At 44.4% G+C, this 21,910-nt stretch overlaps 1 protein-coding gene across 1 annotated transcript; it reads left to right on the top strand.

Moving 5' to 3' along the window:
• Nucleotides 1-107: 107 nt before the first annotated feature.
• On the top strand, nucleotides 108-21,348 carry LOC149433927 (C-type lectin domain family 18 member A-like). Its single transcript, XM_089664276.1, has 11 exons — nucleotides 108-299; nucleotides 2,601-2,692; nucleotides 8,583-8,801; nucleotides 9,206-9,303; nucleotides 9,742-9,863; nucleotides 12,241-12,348; nucleotides 12,953-13,045; nucleotides 15,295-15,401; nucleotides 16,763-16,892; nucleotides 16,979-17,075; nucleotides 19,675-21,348. Exons 1-11 carry the CDS (start codon nucleotides 170-172, stop codon nucleotides 19,772-19,774), a joined length of 1,296 nt encoding a protein of 431 aa, XP_089520402.1. The 5' UTR covers nucleotides 108-169; the 3' UTR covers nucleotides 19,775-21,348.
• The last annotated feature ends 562 nt before the right edge of the window (nucleotides 21,349-21,910 follow it).

Raw genomic sequence — 21,910 nt, forward strand, 5'->3', positions numbered from 1 at the left:
TCTTCAGCTGTGTTTGTGTGAATTGCACATCTCTGCATACCCAGTTGGCAGCCAAGAATGAGTCTTGTGCCAGGAGCGTGGGACAGTGATGGGGTCTCTTGGGGCAGGAGGAGGAGTGAGTGGTGTGACATGACAGTGGAGATGAGACAACTGCAGCCCAGATCATCGCATGTTGGCAGAGGAGATGATGGACAGCAGAGTACTTAAATGGCATCTCGTCCTTGGTGTTCTCTGTAACGTGGTGAGCCATGCCACCATATCACCCCAGGCAACTCTCAACCACCCCCGGACTGGCCAGGGTAAGTGAACACAACTGATGTACATTCGGCTCATTCTAAGCATCAGGGATAGGGTACCTGCTGTGTGCAACACTTCATATCATCAGAGAATTTAGGCTCTTTCTGAATTTTTTTTTTTTTATATATCTGTATTAATTGATCATTCTGCCCTAATAGCAAGTAAATTGTCTCCAAATTGCCTCCACTCTTCTGGGAAGGCTTTCCAAAAGATTTTGGGGGGTGTCTGTGGGGAATTTGTGCCCATTTGTGAGGTCAGGTACTTATGTTGGATGAGAAGATCGTGGCTCACCATTTGAGGTCAATGTGTTCCGTTTCCTTGGCTGTCCTTAGTTGTATTTTAAAATGTATGGTTTAGAGTTCAATCACTCAAATTGAAATAGTAAATTAGAGCATTATCCTGCCCCCTTTTTTCCTGTAAAGTTCCATCAAAGGTTTGTGCACCCTGACATCACACCTATATGAGCTTGTTGGACATCACATTGGCCATTGTTATGTAGTTGCCCTTTTCATGGCCAATAATATGGAGTTGCTCCCCCCCCCCCTTTTCCCCTTTGGTGACTATAACATCCCTCACTCTTTTGGAATGGCTTTCCACAAGATTTTGGAGGGTGTCATTGGGAATTTGTGCCCATTTTGGAGGTCAGGTACTGATGTCGAATGAGAAGACCTGGCTTTACGATCTGCGTTCCAATTCATCTCCAAGGTGTTCTGTAGGGCTGAGGTGGAGGATATCTAATCTGTGACACCTTCAGTGGAGATACCTGAACTCAATCACCAGTATAGACTCTCTGGGTCTCACATTTCAGTGTAGATGCGTGGCACTGGCGCATCCTCGCTTAGCCCTTACATCTGGGTATAGGTACATGGCACAGCCTAAGTCCCCACAGCTGGATGTAGGTATGTGGCACTGATGTGGTATCTGAGCTCCACATCTTGTAGGTAAGTGGTACTGATACAGCCTCTCTGAGCCCCCACATCTGAGTTAAGGTACGTAAAACTGACACAGCCTCTGTGATCCCCTACATCTGGGTGCAGGTAAGTGGCACTGGCATGGCCTCTCTGAGCCCCAAAATCTGAGTGCAGGTACATAACACTGGCATGGATTCTCTGAGCCCTCACATCTGGGGGTAGGTATGTAGCATTGGTACACCTTCCCTGAGCCCCCACCTCTGGGGGTAGGTAAGTGGCACTGGCACAGTCTCTCTGAGCCCCCATCATGTGGGGGTAGGTAAGTAGTACTGCATCTCTAAGCCTCCATATCTGGGTGTAGGTCCATAACTCTTGCATGGATTCTCTGGGCCCCCTCAGTTGTCAAGTGGAACTGGAATGACCCCTCTGACCCCCCACTTCTCTGTATAGCTAAGTGGCATTGGCACAGCCTGAGCCCCACTTCTGGGTGTAGATACAACCCCAATTCCAAAAAAGTTGGGATGCTGTGTAACATATCAAATGTTTAAACTGAGAAAATGTACCATTTTAAGAAGATTCATGGTTGCCAATAAGAATGTCAGATTTTGATTTGTCTGACCACAGAACAGTTTTCCACTTTGCTACAGACCATTTTGAATGGGCTTTGGCCCAGAGAGCTGTTTTTCAGGATCATGATATGGTTTCTTCTGCATGATAGAGCTTTATCTTGCATTTTTGGATGGCACGGCAAACTGTGTTCACAGAACTGTTTTTTAATGAAGTGCTGTCTGAAGGCCTGAAAATCATGGGCATCCAATATTGCCTTTCAGCCTTGTCCCTTACATGCACAGATTTTTTCCAGATTCTCAGGATCTATTGATGATATCATGTGCTGTAGATTATATATTTTAAAATCTTTGCAATTTTAGGTTGAGGAACATTATTCTGAAATTGTTCGACAATTTTTAGATGCAGCTTTTCACAGATATGTGAACCTCTGCCCATCTTTACCTCTGGGACACATTGACTCTCTAAGATGCTCTTTTTATACCCAATCATGTTACTGACCTGTTGCTAATTAACCAAATTAGTTGCACAATGTTCTTCCAGCTCTTTCTTGTTCATACACCTTACTTTGCCAGCTTTTTGATGCCCTGTCCCAACTTTTTGGAGATATATTGCTGCCATCAATTCAAAATTGCTTTATTTTTTAAAATTGAACATTTTCTCTGTTTTAAACATTTCATGTTTTCTATTTTTTATTGTGAATTAAATCTGAGTTTGAGATTTGCAGATCATTGCATTCTGTTTTTATGTAGATTTTACACCGCGTCCCAACTTTTTTTGACTTGGGGTTGTACATGGCACTGGCATGGACTCTGTGTTTTGCAGGTGTTGGGGAGAGGGAAATCTTTGCGCTGGTCTCTCTACATAACAAGCTCCGCGGTTGTGTGAATCCTCCGGCTGCCAACATGCGAAGGATGGTGAGTGAGGTTATGGATCAGAGGTGGATTGCAGCTGCTCTGTAACACTACACATTCCTGGCTGAACTCTGATGGGAAACTATTTCACTTTCCTCTCTGAGGGACCATAAAAGCCGTTGCACATCTGTCCCTCTACTGCACTGCCAGACCCGGTCCTAAGAGCCAGCCTGGACCCCAAGAGTGACCTCAGGGCCACACTACTCTGGGAAGAATAACGGGAGAGAAGACCAGAGCTTAAACTGCATTTATAGCTAAATCTTTTATTTGTAGTTTTGCATAGGCTTTGATGGGGTTAGACCTTCAGCTTTTTGCTATCTGTGTCCCCATTGGAGCAATTCACCCCTTTATTGTCTTGGTGTCACCTGGAGATCATGTTATGGGAAATCCAAATTATTACAGGGGTCATCAAAACAGGAAGTGAGGGGTAGTCTTCCACAATGGACACCTAAAATCCTCTCGTATTAAAAGATGTATGGACTCTCTAGAGAGAGAGAGAGAATTCTACTCCGGTACAAATCATTAGTAATACCTCATCTGGAATATGCAGTTCAGTTTTGGGCACCAATTCACAAAAAGAACATTGGGGAACTGGAGAAAGTACAGAGAAGGACAACCAAACTGATACGAGACATGGAGGAGCTCAGCTATGAGGAAAGATTAGAGGAACTGAATTTATTCTCTCTTGAGAAGAGGAGATTAAGGGGGGATATGATCTCCATGTGTAATACATAAGGGGGGATATGATCTCCATGTGTAATACATAAGGGGGGATATGATCTCCATGTGTAATACATAAGGGGGGGGGATATGATCTCCATGTGTAATACATAAGGGGGGGGGGGGATATGATCTCCACGTGTAATACATAAGGGGGGGGGGGGATATGATCACGTGTAATACATAAGGGGGGGGATATGATCTCCACGTGTAATACATAAGGGGGATATGGTCTCCACGTGTAATACATAAGGGGGGGGGGGATATGATCTCCACGTGTAATACATAAGGGGGGGGGATATGACCTCCACGTGTAATACATAAGGGGGGGATATGATCTCCACGTGTAATACATAAGGGGGATATGGTCTCCACGTGTAATACATAAGGGGGGGGGGATATGATCTCCACGTGTAATACATAAGGGGGGGGGGATATGATCTCCACGTGTAATACATAAGGGGGGGGGGATATGACCTCCACGTGTAATACATAAGGGGGGGATATGATCTCCATGTTTAAATACATCAGCGGTTCATACTGAACTCGGTGTAGAGCTATTCACCCTGAGGTCATCACAGAGGACAAGGGGGCACTAGAGGAAAAGAAATTTAATCTGCCAACATGGAAAGGTTTCTTAACAGTAAGAGCTGTGAAAATGTGGAATAGACTCCCTCAAGAGTTGGTTCTGGCCAGCTCAGTGGATCGCTTTAAAAAAACATCCTGGATTCTTTCTTAGATAACTGGATACTAACATTTATACAGTCATGGCCGAAATTGTTGGCACCCTTGATATTTCTCCAGGAAATCATGTATTTCTCACGAAACGTATTGCATTAACACATGTTTTGCTATACACATGTTTATTCCCTTTGTGTGTATTGGGACAAAACAAAAAAAGGGAGGAAAGAAAGCAAATTCGACATAATGTCACACAAACCTCCAAAAATGGGCTGGACAAAAGTATTGGCACCCTTTCACAACTGCGGATAAATAAGAATGTTACAAGCATGTGATGCTCCTGTAAACTCACCTGGGGCAAGTAACAGGTGTGGGCAATATAGAAATCACACCTGAAAGCAGATAAAAAGGAGAGACGTTCACTTAACCTTTGCATTGTGTGTCTGTCTGTGCCACACTAAGCATGGACAACAGAAAGAGGAGACGAGAACTGTCTGAGGACCTGAGAACCAAAATTGTGGCAAAATATCAACAATCTCAAGGTTACAAGTCCATCTCCAGAGAACTAGATTTGCCTTTGTCCACAGTGCGCAACATTATCAAGAAGTTTGCAACCCATGGCACTGTAGCTAATCTCCCTGGTCGTGGACGGATGAGGAAAATTGATGAAAGATTGCAACGCAGAATAGTCCGGATGGTGGATAAGCAGCCCCAAACATGTTCCAAAGACATTCAAGCTGTCCTGCAGGCTCAGGGAGCATCAGTGTCAGCGCGAACTATCCGTCGACATTTAAATGAAATGAAACGCTATGGCAGGAGACCCAGGAGGACCCCACTGCTGACACAGAGACATAAAAAAGCAAGACTACAGTTTGCCAAAATGTACTTGAGTAAGCCAAAAGCCTTCTGGGAAAACGTCTTGTGGACAGATGAGACCAAGATAGAGCTTTTCGGTAAAGCACATCATTCTACTGTTTACCGAAAACGGAATGAGGCCTACAAAGAACAAAACACAGTACCTACGGTAAAATATGGTGGAGGTTCAATGATGTTTTGGGGTTGTTTTGCTGCCTCTGGCACTGGGTGCCTTGACTGTGTGCAAGGCATCATGAAATCTGAGGATTACCAAAGGATTTTGGGTCGCACTGTAGGGCCCAGTGTCAGAAAGCTGGGTTTGCGTCCAAGATCCTGGGTCTTCCAGCAGGACAATGACCCCAAACATACGTCAAAAAGCACTCAGAAATGGATGGCAAAGAAGCGCTGGAGAGTTCTGAAGTGGCCAGCAATGAGCCCAGATCTAAATCCCATTGAACACCTGTGGAGAGATCTTAAAATTGCTGTTGGGAAAAGGTGTCCTTCCAATAAGAGAGACCTGGAGCTGTTTGCAAAGGAAGAGTGGTCCAAAATTCCGGGTGAGAGGTGTCAGAAGCTTATTGATGGTTATAGGAAGCGACTGATTTCAGTTATGTTTTCCAAAGGGTGTGCAACCAAATATTAAGTTAAGGGTGCCAATACTTTTGTCCAGCCCATTTTTGGGGTTTTGTGTGACATTATGTCATATTTGCTTTTCTGCCTCTGTTTTATATTTGTTCCAATACATACAAAGGGAATAAACATGTGTATAGCAAAACATGTGTTAATGCAATACCTTTTTTGTGTGAAATACTTGATTTTCAGGAAAAATATCAAGGGTGCCAACAATTTCGGCCATGACTGTATGTAAAGTTGATCCAGGGAATATCCGATTGCGTATCGGGAGATCATGAAGGAATTTTCTTCCCGAGCAGGCACAAATTGGATCGTGCTTTGCTGGGTTTTTTTTTGCCTTCTTCTGGATCAACTATGGGTATAAAATTTATAACTTTTTTTTTTTTTTTAACAGTTGAACTTGAAGATCTTTTGTCTTTTTTTCAGCCAGACTAGCAATGGAACCTATTTTAACTACAATTAAAAATACATCTGAAATTGAAAAGATGAATTTCCCCAAAGGGACATGGAGAGCAAAACATAAACTGACAGAGGTATTACATGCACCTTAATTGTAAAAAACTGCTGTAATTCAACAGTTGTTCATAGCAGCCATTGATAGGTGATGTTTGCGCCACCGTGAACTGATACTGAATTTTTTTCCTTCTTTAAATGGGCACCAGGTGGTTGATGCCATAATGTGACGCAAATATGCACATTATGACCAGAACAGTGGCTAAATGGTTAGCACTTCCGCCTAGCAGTACTAGGGTCGCTGGTTCAAATCCCAGCCACAGCACCACCTGCCTGGAGTTTGCATGTTCTCCCTGTGCCTGCGTCGGTTTTCTCTGGGTACTCCAGTTTCCTCCCACATGCCAAAGACATGCTGGTAGTTTAAATTGGCCCTAATATCTGTATGTATGTGAGTTAGGGACCTTTAGATTGTACGCCCCTTGAGGGTTAGGGACTGATGTGAATGTACAATATATGTGTGTTTGTGTGTGTTAAGCGCTGTGTAAATTGCTGGCTCTATATAAGTATGTGTAATAGTAATGACAGGCTTACCTGTAAAATGAAGCCATCCAGCACTGAGCTGTTACGGCTCCTAGCTCTTCCATCTTCAGCCGGTCTTCCTTCCAGGTTCGGGCTCTCCATCCACTCTGAAGTCACTCCCATGCATGCCGCAGGAGTCCCCATCACAACACACACTGTGTACTGTGATTGCAGAGTGTACTGCACATGCCCCAGTGATGTCATCAGCTTGAACCCATATGAATACCTACTAAACTACAAGGTGCCTAAGGGTAAAACTTAAATAATCTTACCTGTGGGGAAAAGTTTCACATTTAAAGTGTTCTTAAACCCACAACAGTAAAATCAGTCTGTATATGCAGTAAAGCATGCTTGTTATACTCACAATGGAACCTAAGTGGTTAATCCTCTGCATTGTGTAAAAAGGATGTTTGATCCTGTCTTCTCTGATCTTCCCCTTCTTCCAGTGTCTCCTAAATGTCTCCTGAGAGAACAGAGTCTCAGGGACACTCTGCACATGCTCAGTTTGCTATGTATTGCTAGAGAGGTTTCTTTTTTTTCTTGGGAGTGTATGTGATCAGCACAGGACCAATCGGCATTGTCCAGGCAGAGTTCAGGGTTTCTGCATTCTACAAGCTGTAACCAGTGCTCTGCTGGACACTGATAGAAGTCACAAGACTGCTCTAACTACTGATGAGAAAAGTTATTTAGCAGTTAATATTTACTAAAATAATTACATTTCCATGTACTGTGGGAGACCGGATATAGTGAATGCAGGGTCTGGGGAGACCAGATATAGTGAATGCAGGGTCCAGGGAGAGCGGATATAGTGAATGTAGGGTCCGGGGAGAACGGATATAGTGAATGCGGGGTCCGGGGAGACCAGATATAGTGAATGCGGGGTCCGGGGAGAACGGATATAGTGAATGCGGGGTCCTGGGAGACCGGATATAGGGAATGCGGGGTCCGTGTAGACCCAATATAGTGGATGCAGGGTCCCGGGAGACTGGATATAGTGAATGTGGGGACCCCTGATACAGCGAATGCAGGGTCCCGGGAGACCGGATACAGTGAATGCAGGGTCCCGAGAGACCGGATACACTGGATGCGGGGTCCCGGGAGACCGGATATAGTGAATGCGGGGTTCAGGGAGACCGGATATAGTGAATGCAGGGTCCTGGGGTTAGTAATACTTTAAGCTTAGTGGTTCTAAAGGCTCAAAGTGTTTTATTTCTATGCATAAAGGTAAAAACCTGCTGTGTACAGTATCCCCCCCCCCAGCCCCCCCTCATACTCACTTCCTCTTGATCCATTGATGTGCACTAAAGTCTTGGCTATCCTGGGACACCCTCTTCTCACTGGCTGAGACAGAAGCTGGAGTTATTGGCTCTCACTGCTGTCAATCACAGCCAGTGAGCCAATGAGATGAGAGAGGGGGTGGGGTTGAGCCGCGGTTCCGCTTTTGAATGGACACATGGAGCAGCAGGTGCTCCACCATAACAAGCTGCTTATTGTGGGGGCACCCAACAGGAGAGAGGGGCCAGGAGAGCCTGCGGGGGACCCGAAAAGAGGAGGATCTGGGCTGCTCTATGCAAAACCACCGCACACAGCATCACTTTTGTAGAATCACTTTTAAATTTGGTTTTCCCATCATTTCTACTGGATTTCTAACATTGTACATATTACAGAGAATGCAGACAAAATTAGAAACCAAAAAAATCCTAATTAACATGTGGCCACACCCCTTTAGCACCAAGTTTTATGTACTGTATATATTGTCTCCTTGAAGCTCCAGTAATCACAATGGTTCAGCCACAAAAAAAGCCTCACTACAGTAAATCATTCCTAGTAGCCTTTGCATTTCAATACCAGTAATACCAGTCACTGCATCCAGATATGTGACGTCACTTTGATGAGCCACTGTCTGGTGGCGTGGTGAGTAATAATAGGGAGGTGTATTAGCAATGTTGCCATTTTCTCTCTGCTTTTTTAGGGGTGGAGTGAGGATTTGCGCTCTCAGGCCCAGACTGTGGCCTCCCAGTGCCGGTACACGCTTCCAGATGATCGCCAGGTTGGGTGGAACATGCAGAGTTTCCCAGTAGGGACAGTCTCCTTACTGGATGTGATTCACCTCTGGTATCGCCAGGGAGAAGATTATGACTTTGAGACAGCGCAGTGCACCCCTAATCACACCTGCCGCCATTACACCCAGGTGAGGGGACAGTATGTATACTATATGGACGCCTGACCATCACTCATATGGGCTTATTGGAAATCCCATTCCAAAACCATGGCCATTAATATGGACCTGCCCCTTATCCATGGCCATTAATATGTTACTTCTCCATCCCCCATGGATTTAATTTGGAGTTGACCCTCCTCATGAACATTATTCTACAAACAGAAAGTGGACTTGTTGAAAATCACATTTCAAAACCACGGCCATGGCCAAAACCAGTTGCCCCTCCCCCATGGACATTTATTTTTGGGGGGGTGGCTGTGGGACTTTTTGCCCATTTGTGAGGTCAGGTACTAATGTTGGATGAGGAGACCTGGCTCATGACTGGGGTTCCAATTCATGTAGTTCAGTAGAGTTCTGTCCCCTCTGTCCTGCAGATGGTATGGGCCACATCGTGGGAGCTGGGCTGCGCTATCAGTAGATGCTCCTCAGAGCAAGGTGACACCGACATGATGGTGTGTGCGTATTCTCCGGGGTAAGATCATGTGACATCTCTTCCCCCTACAAACCCATCACCAAAACAACACTACTACTCAGTAATTATAGTTGCATGTCAGAAAGTCACATGTACCTTTGATCTGGCATCTGTTGGACTTGCAATCCTATCCACCAACTCCATCACTCCCATCAGACACCCTGTTTTAGCCATATTGCTCTCTTCTGTCTACAATCATAAAGCTAAACACTGTGTTGGACTAACAGCATGTCTTTTGGCTGAACTACATACACTTTCCAGAATCATATCTGAACACAGCCATAGTTATTAGAAGCTGCATGCGTACACATGAGATCTGCTCCCGTCTTTGCCTATCCTATCACAGCAGACATAGATCGCCCTCCATCTGTGTGTATCCTGTGTGCTGGGAAGTTGGCTCGTCCCCTCTGTTGTCTATATACGCTTTTTTTCCCCCAGGGGTAACTGGGACATCAGAGGACAGATTATCAAACCCTACCAGTCCGGCTCCTGGTGCAGCTTCTGTACAGCCACCTGGTCTGGCTGTTTCAAGACCTGGGAGCAACGTGGAGGCCTCTGTGGTAAGGATCTCCAAAAGGAAGGAGGGCTGAGTAGAAATAACAATTGTTGAAAAACTCTGCCATCATAAATAAAGCCCAATATCCAACATAGGGATCACATATACCACAGAAAGGCCAAATATCCTACATCAAGCTACATAATGGCTATTATCACCATAAGAACCCAGTATCCTACATAAGGGCCGAATATTGTACATAATGGCCTAAGAACCCCAGATCCTACATAAGAGCCAAATATCCTAAATGAGGACCCATTAATTTGTATTTTGGCCCAATATTCCATATATTGACCCAATATCCTACTTAAGGACCAATATTCAAACATGAAAGTCGAATATCCTACATAAGGGCTGAATATTGTACATAATGGCCTAAGAACCCCAGATCCTACAAAAGAGCCAAATATCCTAAATAAGGACCCATTAACTTGCATATTGGCCCAATATTCCATATATTGACCCAATATCCTACTTAAGGGCCAATATCCAAACATGAAAGCCAAATATCCTACATAAGGGACAGATATCCTAAATTAGGGTTCAATAGCCTTATGTCTAGTACACACAAAGAGAAAATCAGATGGAAATATACCGCTTTCGCAACGATTCTCCGATAGTCTGATCGTTAGAACACAGCTTTCAAGAGCTGATCATGACAGTTCATGAGAAATTATCAGAAAGGACCAGCACAAAAATGTTTCTTGTACAATAACAATGAATGATTTCCATTTAATCAGTAGTGTTCATCTGTAAAGAATCTAGTGAGACTCTAGTAAGACTGTGCATGCTCAGAAACAAATTAATCCATTACAATACAATATATTATATGATCGTGGGAAGTTGTATTCTGTTTTAGGAGAATTTTCGTAACTCTAGTAACCTAGTCGTTGTCGATTTGAGACTAGCATGCAAAAAAAAAGAGACCAATCATTCATCCAATATTCACATTGTGTGAACCAGGCATTAATAAGAATGCAATATACTACATTAGGGCTAACATCCTACATAAGAGCCAAATATGCTACATACAGTAAGTGACAATATCCTAAATAAGAATGTAATATTCTACACAAGGCCCCAATATCCTACAAAAGGGCCAATATCTTAAATAGGAACCCCATCCATAACCTACAAGGGCCAATATCCCACATAAAGACCAAATGTCCTACATAAGGGTTCAGTATCCTAAATACAGTAAGAATCGAATATCCTACATAAGGGCCAAATATCCTACATAAGGGTTCAGTATCCTAAATATGGTATGAATCGAATATCCTACATAAGGCTTCCATATCCTTTATAAGAACCTAATGTCCTACATAAAAGGCAAAATCCTAAATGTAGATTCAATATCCTACATAAGAGCCAAATATGCTTAATAAGTGCCAATATCCTTAATTGGAACCCAATATCTTACATAAGGACCCAATATCCTACAAAAGGGACAGTATCTTGAATAAGAACCCATCCAAATCCTACAAGGACCAATATCCCAGATAAGGACCAAATGTCCTACATAAGGGTTCAGTATCATAAATAAGAATCTAAAATGCTACATAAGGGCTAAATATCCTACATAAGGGTTCCATATCCTTTATAAGAACCAAATGTCCTACAAAAAGGACAAAATCCTAAATAAGAGACAAATTTCTAAAATAAGGGCCCAAATATGCTACATAAGTGCCAATATCCTAAATAGGATCCCAAGTTCCTACATAAGGATTCAATATCCCACAAAAGGGACAATATCCTAAATAATAACTCAATATCCTAAAAAAAGAACCCAATATCCTACATAAAGACCCAATATCCCACAAAAGGGCCAATATCCTAAATAAAAACTCAATATCCTAAAAAAAGAACCCAATATCCTAAATAAATACCCAATATCCCACAAAAGGGCCAATATCCTAAATAAAGACTCAATATCCCAAACAAACCCCAAATGTTCTACATAAGCACCCAATATACTACATAAAGACCCAATATCCCACAAAAGGGCCAATATCCTAAATAAAGACTCAATATCCTATAAAAAACTGAATGTCCTACATAAGGACCCAATATCCCACAAAAGGGCCAATATCCTAAATAAAGACTCAATATCTCAAAAAAAAACCCCAAATGTCCTACATAAGAACCCAATATCCTACATAATGGCCAATTTTCTAAATAAGAATTAAATATCCTAAATAATGGTTCAATATCTTACATAAGAATCTAATATCCTACAAAAGGAAGCAATATTCTACAGAAAGGACCAATATCCTGCACAAGGACCCACTATCCCTCAGAAGGTCACTTGTTATTGTATGATATTTGTTTGAGCTCTTCAATGCTTTGCTCCAAGATCAGTGACTCTCTGTCCACCCCCCCAGAGGTGCCACGGAATCCCTGCCGGATCAGCTGCAGGAACTATGGCCGCCTAAACACCACCAACTGCCAGTGTCACTGTGCGCCGGGGTACACCGGTCGCTATTGCCAAGGTGAGTGATATACTGGAGAGGAAGTCAATGGTCTGTGCAGAGCACAGGACGCACCCATAGTCTCATCCGAACACATTCCAGTGATTGTGGTAGAAAACTTTTGGGGATGACATAAAACACAAAGGATGGAAATCTCATATCTCCAATGAAAGCTTAAAGTGTATCTAAAGCCAATTCATTTTGGAGTAAGGACTAGCTATAACCTCTGTCAGGGTTTTTTTTTTTTTTTTTTTTTTTGTTTGAGTCCAATTGGAAAGCTGTTTCCAAAAGGGAAGGAAATCCCCCTCTTAGTCCTCACCTGGACAAGTGTCCCCATATCTTAGATCTCCCTTCCATTACTGTTATGGAGACAACTCCAAACTCATCTTCTGTCCTAGTGACACCAGAACAAACCAACAGGGTGAATCTTTCCAGCCAGGACACAGGCAGAGGCTGCAACCCATCATCACTCCATCCAATGGATAAGGAAAAAAAAGAACTTTGGCTTTGGATACATTTTAACAAAAGGCTTCCGGTCTTCCTGGCTGTTTAATATTTCTTGAAATGTCAGAATATAGGAAATTGGAGGATTTGTAGACTGATGATACTTGCGTGTCTCTGGCAGTGCGGTGTGGGTCACGCTGCGTACACGGTCGGTTTCGAGAGGATGAATGTTCCTGCGTGTGCAGAGCTGGATACGGAGGAGAAGAATGTACAGGTAACACATGACATGTATGACCAATCCATGTGAGTCAGTGAGATCCTAAACTGGATCAATCACATTAGCTGGCAGCCACTGGCACAATACAACTGCCACTGATTGCCTGTTATATACCATCCACACATACAAAGGGCCCCGATCAGCACAACAACCCGACTACTTGCTGTGTTATACACCTGAACTGCGTGACATTTCGTTTGTTCTGTGCACAATGCACCATAAACAATTGTCTCTTTTTAAATTAAGGGTCTGTTCATACTTGTGCGACTTTGGACACATAAAGTTGCATGACAAGTTGCAGTCCATGTATTTCAATGGAAGCTGTTCAAATCTATGCAACTTAACCACTTCAAGTCTGAACACTTTCACCCCCTTCCTGTCCAGGCCAATTTTCAGCTTTCAGCGCTGTCACACTTTGAATGACAATTGCGTGGTCATGCAACACTGTACCCATATGAATTCTTTAGCATTTTTTTGATACAGATAAAACTTTAATTTGGTGGTATTTATTCACCGCTGGGATTTTTATTTTTTTTTCTATATTTAATGAAAAAGTCCAACAATTTTGACAAAAAGTGTTTTTCTTATAAAATTTTGCAATTAAATAATATTTCTTCATAAATCTTGGACAAAATTTATTCAGCTATCTTTTCAGTAAAAAAAAAAATAAACTAAATTAGTTTATAACCAAAAATTATAATTTTTTTCAAAAAATGTTTTAAAATTTTTTTTTTTTATATTATTTGTTTATTTTTTACGTATGGTCACCCTAGCAGTACAGTGTCACCATAGTGACACTGTACTACTTGTGGGGGTGATGAAGATTTTTTTTCTACACTGATGGCTTTTACACCCATAGAGGCTGTAAAAGCAATCATTTCTCCTTATCTCTGGCTGCATTTTTTCAGCCAGTGAGAAATACTGTGTGAGCTGCGATTGGTCACAGCTTGTCACATGGTACAAGGCTGTTGTGAATAGCCTTGTACCATGTGACCTCTGTGATCATTCACAGATTTCACTAGTAGTAAGCAATGATGTCAGAAGTGACATCTTGCTTACTACTATTCATGTGATCACTGATTGGCCCTTTATGAACAGCAACCCACTCCTGCACTGCTCCCGTCCAGGCCGTTTATATACATGGGCTGGTCGGGAAGTGGTTAAAAAATGTTCCTGCTCTACTTTGATGTGACTTCCATGCAGGGGCGGACTGAAAACTCATCGGGCCCCTGGGCATTAGGGGATCATGGGGCCCCTGTGTCCTTGCTCACACTCAAAGCACACTCAAAGAAAGGTAACGGCATTTCATGGGGCCCCCTACTGACTCTGGGCCCTCGGGCAGTGCCCGACTGTTCGAATGGTCAGTCCACCCCTGCTTCCATGCAATATGAATGCCGTAGATTGCAATGTAAACTTTCAAAAAGTTGCATGAAAGTCGCATCTTAAGGTTATCAATGCGACAGTCAAAGCAAAAGTCGCATCCAACCAAAGTTGTATCAAAGTCACAACTGTGGAGTCGCACACGTGTGAATGGAGCCTAAAAAGCTTTATCATCCTCTGTTACATTGTTTCTGATCTCCTGCATCCTCTTTGCAGCCATTTCTTGTCTACACAGACTCCAGTGATAGCATTTCTCAAGTTTCCTGGCAGCAACAACAGTGAACCAAATCCGTGTAATGTTTGATGAAATGGCCACTTGTAGTCTCCATCAGAAGTATAGGTGACAAAATGACAACACAGGAGAGTAGTGGAGAGATGGAGACAGAGTGTTGTCACCCTATAACAGGAAGTGCTTGAACAAGGACCTTCATGGCAGGATCACCATGGATTATTTTTAATTAAAGCAACAATGTAGTAAATAAACCTCAAACATCTTCACACCAACATCCAAAATGCAGGGATTCCATCACTGCAAAGTACTTGACACATAAAACCAGTTGATTATTCCACAGCTTTATAAAACATCAGACATCATTTATTTGGGGAGGGGCTACAGATGGCCATGCTATAGACTGGCCTGAATGGCTCCTGAACTCTATGTGTGATGTGATTGGTTTGCTAAAATAACAGGGCAGGTTTATACCAGGAATCGCACAGAAATTGGCTTGCGTTCCTGTGCGATTTGTGTGCAGTGGCCTTGTCTGTCCCAGACTTTCAATGGACATATCCCTGGCCGCTCTGGGTTCATGTATACACAGTAATCTCTTTGTATTATAAATCTATATAATAGATGTCTGTCATTACAGAGAAGCTGCAGTCATCTGCTCCATCCTGTGACATCCTGAGTGATGAGCTCTGCTTTACAATCTCCTCACAACTTCATTCCTATTATGGAGCTAAAAAGGATTGTCAGGTAAACCAGCCAATATGTCCCTGCAGTATTTTACACTCAGCTAGTATAAGTACCAGATACTGTCTTCCTTTCATGTCCTACCCCAGTGGTCTCCAAACTGCAGCACTTTGCCAGCCTTTATCAGGCCCTTGGAGAACTTTTCCTCCCAACGGTGAGGCACTATTCCTCCCACTGCCACCAACAGTGAGGCATAATTCCTGCCACTGACACCAACCACGGGGCACTAGTCTTTCCACTGACACCAATGATTGAGTACTCTTACTCCCTCTAATGCCATGATGGGGCACTATTCCTCCCACTGACCCATTGCTGGGCTCTATTATTTCCACTGACACCAACAATGAGGCACTATTCCTTCCACTGATACCAATAATGGGATACTATTCCGCCTACTGACACCAATGATAGAGCACTATTCCTCCCACTAATATCAATGATGGGGCACTATTCTTTCCACTGACATCATCATTGATATTAGTGGGAGGAATAGTGCTCTATCATTGGTGTCAGTTGGCGGAATAGTATCCCATCATTGGTATCATTGGAAGGAATATTGCCCTATTGTTGGTGTCAGTAGGTGGAATAGTATCCCATTATTGGGGCACAATTCCTCCCACTGATACCTATGATGGGGCACAATTCCTACCACTGACACCAATGATGGGGCACTATTCCTACCACTGACACCAATGAGGGGGCACTATTCCTACCACTGACACCAATGAGGGGGCACTATTCCTACCACTGACACCAATGATGGGGCACTACTCCTTCCACTGACACCAATGATGGGTCACAATTCCTCCTACTGATACCTATGATGGGTCACAATTCCTCCTACTGATACCTATGATGGGTCACAATTCCTCCTACTGATACCTATGATGGGTCACAATTCCTCCTACTGATACCTATGATGGAGCACTACTCCTTCCACTGACACCAATGATGGGGCACTATCCCTTCCACTGACACCAATGATGAGGGCACTAATCCTTCCACTGACACCAATGATGGGGGCACTATTCCTCCCACTGACCACCAACCCTGAGGTTACTAATATTCTCACTGATGCTGGGCACGGGACATTTTCCTTCCCCACTGACCACAATCTGGCCCCCTTAAAGTCTGAAGGACAGTAAACTGGCCCTTTAATTGAAAAGTTTGGAGACGCGTGTCATACACAATTGCAGAATGGCACAGAAATGCAAAACTCTACAGAGCGCTCCGTCTCTTGAATGGTTGGAGTCACACCTTTGAATTTTAACACTGCAATTCCCACTGAAATCAATATTAATGCATAAAGAGACCTGAAATGCCCATGTTATTGCAGCCTGCGCCTCCTCTGTCATGTTTTTCAGAGGTCGGGGGGATTTCTGGCTCAGATAACTACGCCGAGAATTCAGGACATTTTGGCATTCTTCCTTGGCCGTCTGGAAGATACGAATGAAGTGACGGACAGAGACCCTCAGAAATGGAACTTCTGGATTGGTGAGAACCTCCAAATCCCAGCTCCCATATGAGTCCTGTGTGCTCGGGGAATTCCTGACCTTACCCATAATCCTGTCTGCTTTCAGGCCTGACATACAAGCCGGGCTTCACCTCCTACCGCTGGGACACCGGGGAGCCCCTGATCTTCCAGAGCTTCGCCCTTGGACAACCGGACAACCCCGGGTAAGATCACTGCACCCACAAGACTTCTGCTGCCCAGGTTTAGGGCTCATTTACATCCTCGCATTGTGGTAACACACAGGCTATTGCAATGTTCGGCAACATGCGTTACATACATTGCTGCTCTATTCATTTTGTATAGCACCCCACACACTAAGGCCCTGTGCTTGTGGAAGTTACAATGTGCAGGAATGCATTACAGCGGAAAAAAAATACAACACTTCCGATTTTGACATATTTAAGGTGCATTGGCAGCCTCTTAAATTGTTACTAAACCCACAACAGTAAAATCAGTCTGTATATGCAGTAAAGCATGCTTGTTATACTCACTGTAGAACCTAAGGGGTTAATCCTGTGCACTGTGTAAAAACGCTGTTTGATCCTGACTTCTCTGATCCTCCCCTTCTTCCAGTGTCCCACCCTTACCTCCTGATAAGACATATCGTGTGGAGTCTCTCTGCACATGCTCAGTTTGGTGTGTATTGCTAGAGAAGTTTTTTTTTTCTTGGAAGAGTTTGCTATCAGCACAGGGCCAATCAGTACTGCCCAGACAGAGGTCAGGGGTTCTGCATCCTCCTAGAGCAGGAATAAACTTCTCCTACAAGCTTTAACCAGGGCTCAGCTGAAGTCACAAGACTGTTCTAACTGCTGGTGAGAAAAGGTATTTAGCAGTTTATATTTACTAAAATATTTGCATTTCCAGGTTGTGTGTACGGTAGGAGAGTGGATATAGTGGATGCAGGGTCCGGGGGGAGCGGATATAGTGGATGCAGGGTCCGGGGGGAGCGGATATAGTGGATGCAGGGTCTGGGGACTGGATATAGTGAATTCAGGGTCCGGGGGGACCGGATATAGTGAATTCAGGGTCCGGGGAGAGCGGATATAGTGACTGCAGGGTCCGGGGAGAGCGGATATAGTGACTGCAGGGTCCGGGGAGACTGGATACAGGGGATGCAGGGTCCGGGGAGAGCGGATATAGTGACTGCGGGGTCCGGGGAGACCGGATATAGTGACTGCGGGGTCCGGGGAGACCGGATATAGTGAATGCGGGGTCCGGGGAGAGCGGATATAGTGACTGCAGGGTCCGGGGAGACTGGATACAGGGGATGCAGGGTCCGGGGAGAGCGGATATAGTGACTGCGGGGTCCGGGGAGACCGGATATAGTGAATGCGGGGTCCGGGGAGACCGGATATAGTGAATGCGGGGTCCGGGGAGACCGGATATAGTGACTGCGGGGTCCGGGGAGACCGGATATAGTGACTGCGGGGTCCGGGGAGACCGGATATAGTGACTGCGGGGTCCGGGGAGACCAGATATAGTGAATGCGGGGTCCGGGGAGACCAGATATAGTGAATGCGGGGTCCGGGGAGACCGGATTTAGTGAATGCAGGGTCCGGGGAGACCGGATATAGTGAATGCAGGGTCCGGGGAGACCGGATATAGTGAATGCAGGGTCCGGGGAGACCGGATATAGTGAATGCAGGGTCCGGGGAGACCGGATATAGTGAATGCGGGGTCCGGGGTTTAATAACGCTTTAATTTCAATGTAATTTCCTGAAGCAATGCATGTTACTGTGCAATATAGCATGTGTTAACCTACCGCAGAAATGTAAATGTGCCTTAGGGGCCTTTCACACAAGTGTTGCAGTAATGCATTCTCTACCACAGCACGCAGCCATGCACGTTGAATGCATTGGTAAAATGCAACGCCATTCATTCTGTCTGGCACCCCAGTGCAGTAATGTCCATGGTGGCACACTACCATAAAATGGCATGACCACAAACATTTCCCGTGTGCTGCCAGAAAATTGTGCATACCCATTTTTTACCACAGCACTGCCAAACGTTAGCATGTGCACCATTCTTTAGGAACGGCGCATTAGTGTGTTGGAGCAGATTGCTCTGTGCCACAATGCACACACCTATTTGGGAGATACATTGAGGCGCCCTTCACAATGGATGGCACTACATTGCACCTACACATTTCAGAAGTGTAAATTGTGCAGTAATGCATGCATTAGACCCTCAATGTGTATGTATGAACCCTCAAACACATGTGAGCTGACAACACGGTGTTTGCTGTCCTAAAATAGCTGTCAAACCTTGCTGGACTACAGAACACCTCCTTTTGTCATGAAAATGAAGGGGGAGCATGAAGGCTGGCTGTACTTTATGCAATTTTCTTGAGAAATTTGCTTTTCATTTACCAAAAACCATATAATATGAGGTTAAACCCAAACAACACTTTCAATTGTATCCAATTAGGCAGGCCTTTGCGCTACATAGTTGAAGATAAATCTAATGGAAATTGGGCAGAAATTGTATAGTGTATGGCCAGGCTTAGGAGAATTTATACGAGGAGAGGGTGTTCTGTATTCCAGCAGGGGAGAACTGGAGAAGGTTGACAATTCGGCTTGGAATTTTAGTGCAGCAGAGTTCCTTTTGTCAGTTCACTGCAGGAAGTTAAAAGATCTCTGGCAGGATCAACAAGAATGAAGTGCTTGTATAGAAACAATTATTGATTATTGTAGCGCTCCCAGAAATACTGTTCACTGTTATTAATCTGATCTATATTTTTATCATATAATTTATATCTGGCAGGACTGGGAACTGTGTAGAGATGAGAGCTAGTTCAGGATTTAACTGGAATGATCAACAATGCAAGATCCAAAACCGTTACATCTGCCAGAACAAGATCTAGGAGCCCCCGGGGCCCAGCTCTGAAATCTGCGCTTCTGGAAGATAAATATTTGTCCGTATGCTCCATATAGACCTGACTACACAACACATTGCAGGACACTATGATCTGCCAGTTATCAATACCTATCCTATCTCCACTATATACTTACTACTGCTGATGTCACCACTGCCCTGTATACAGGTTACACAGCTCAAACACTGACCATATGCAGAAACCAGCTGCCTCCTTTCTTCTATAATACTAGATGCATGTATAGGTGAAGTGATGAGCACTTTCAAAATACCCCTCAGGGACAATTGGCTTCCTTATTTACAATAGTAGCGTTCACCACGTGTGCAGAACACAGGACAGGACACATTTCACGCCTGTCTGTTCTGGTGAACTGCATTAACACATGTGCAGCAATGTTCCACATTAACAGGTATTGTATTAAGGCAGCCCATTCAAATGATTGGGGTGGTGCTGGCAAAGCACCTGAACGGATGAAAGATCCAGCCCATGGTGACTTTCCCTGATCTAGCGGAGTACTTTTAGCATGGGGCCCTCAGCTTGCTAGCATTGGTCACTTAGGAAACACTTGCAGGACAGTATAGGACTAGAACAAGTACATTACAAGGATCTCAAAGAGTCAGAATGGGGACCATGTGAGAACAGAACGGTACTAGGACAGTATGGGGTCAGAACAGGGATAGACCAGGTTCATGAAGCGGTTAGTATCAGGGGCGTATTTGCCACAAGGCATTTTCCCGGGGGGGCAGTGCTGCCCCCCCCCCCCCCCCCCTGGAAGGGATGGCAGAAGGGACACAGGCAGCATGGGGACCAGGTGGGATCCGAGAGAGGCTGTGGGCTGCATGCAGAGCCTGACTCTTGTTCCCAGGGATGTCTGGAGCTGTGAAGGTGAGTGTCTTCTCTCTCGTGCCGGGGTGGCCAATGTATGGGGGGCAGTGGTAGTGGAAGGCTCGGGTGCTGTTGGTCAATGTCAGGCTCTCTTTGTGGGGGGGTCTTGGTTGGGGTCAGGGTCTCCATGTGGGGGAACCTATTTGTGTTGCCTAGGGCAGCATGAAACCTAAATACACCACTGGTTAGTATGGGAATAGTAGGGAGTCAGTAGAGAGACATAATTGGGAGAGGGGTATTGGCTGGGGTCAGGGTCTCTATGTGGGGGAAACCTATTTGTGTTGCCTAGGGCAGCATGAAACCTAAATACACCACTGGTTAGTATGGGAATAGTAGGGAGTCAGTAGAGAGACATAATTGGGAGACTACAGGGACAGTACAAAGTCAGCATAGGGGACAGCAGGAGATCAGTAAGAGTGTAGTATAGGGTTAGCATAGGAACTGTATGAGGATAGTACATGGTCACTATGGACCTGAACAAGGACAAGGAAAATACATAAAAAAACAAGGGTAGTATGGGCAAAGAAAGGACAGTACAAGATCACTACAGAGCGAGAATGAGGACAACAAAATGGAAAGGGTGCAGAAGACCTTGTCATTATAAAAATCACACCAATGTTTAAAAGACCAATTCCATCTTTTGCAAAAAAAATTATATAATAAACGCACACATTTCAGGGCAAGAATGTACATTTATTTATTTTGCTTTTGAGCAGAGGTGTCAAACTCCGTTTCATTGCAGGATTGATCAGCATTATGGTTTCCCTCAAAGGGCTGGTTGTATTTGTCAGACCTCTAAATGGAACTACACGCAAGACTTCACCTGTGAAAGGCAGGAGCCCCCTGGCACAGCGCCCCCATCGTACTCCCGGAGCAGATGATGCAAGTCTTACAAGGAGAATTGCACACCGCTGGTATCATCCACAAGCTTTTTTGGAGAATGCTGACAGAACCTGGTTCTTCCATGGTGTTCTGTGTGCCCAGTCTCCAATAACGTTTCTTGTGGATGATACCAGCAGTGTGCAACCCTCCTTTTCAACTGTAATAGAATTGTACTAGTCTCATAATAAGCAGATGTCCAGAACCCCCCCATCAGATGTCAAGAGTCCCCCACACCCTATTACATTAAGGTGCTGCTGCCAAGAAGAAGTGGGGGGCAGAGCTGCAGGAGAGGTGCAAGGGCCACCTGATATGGCCTGGAGGGCCACATTCAACCCAAGGGCCTTGTGTTTGACACAT

Source organism: Staurois parvus, unplaced genomic scaffold (genome assembly GCF_062004578.1).
Source record: "Staurois parvus isolate SC_StPar_1 unplaced genomic scaffold, SC_StPar_1.0 ptg001877l, whole genome shotgun sequence".
In the NCBI taxonomy this organism is placed as follows: Eukaryota; Metazoa; Chordata; class Amphibia; order Anura; family Ranidae; genus Staurois; species Staurois parvus.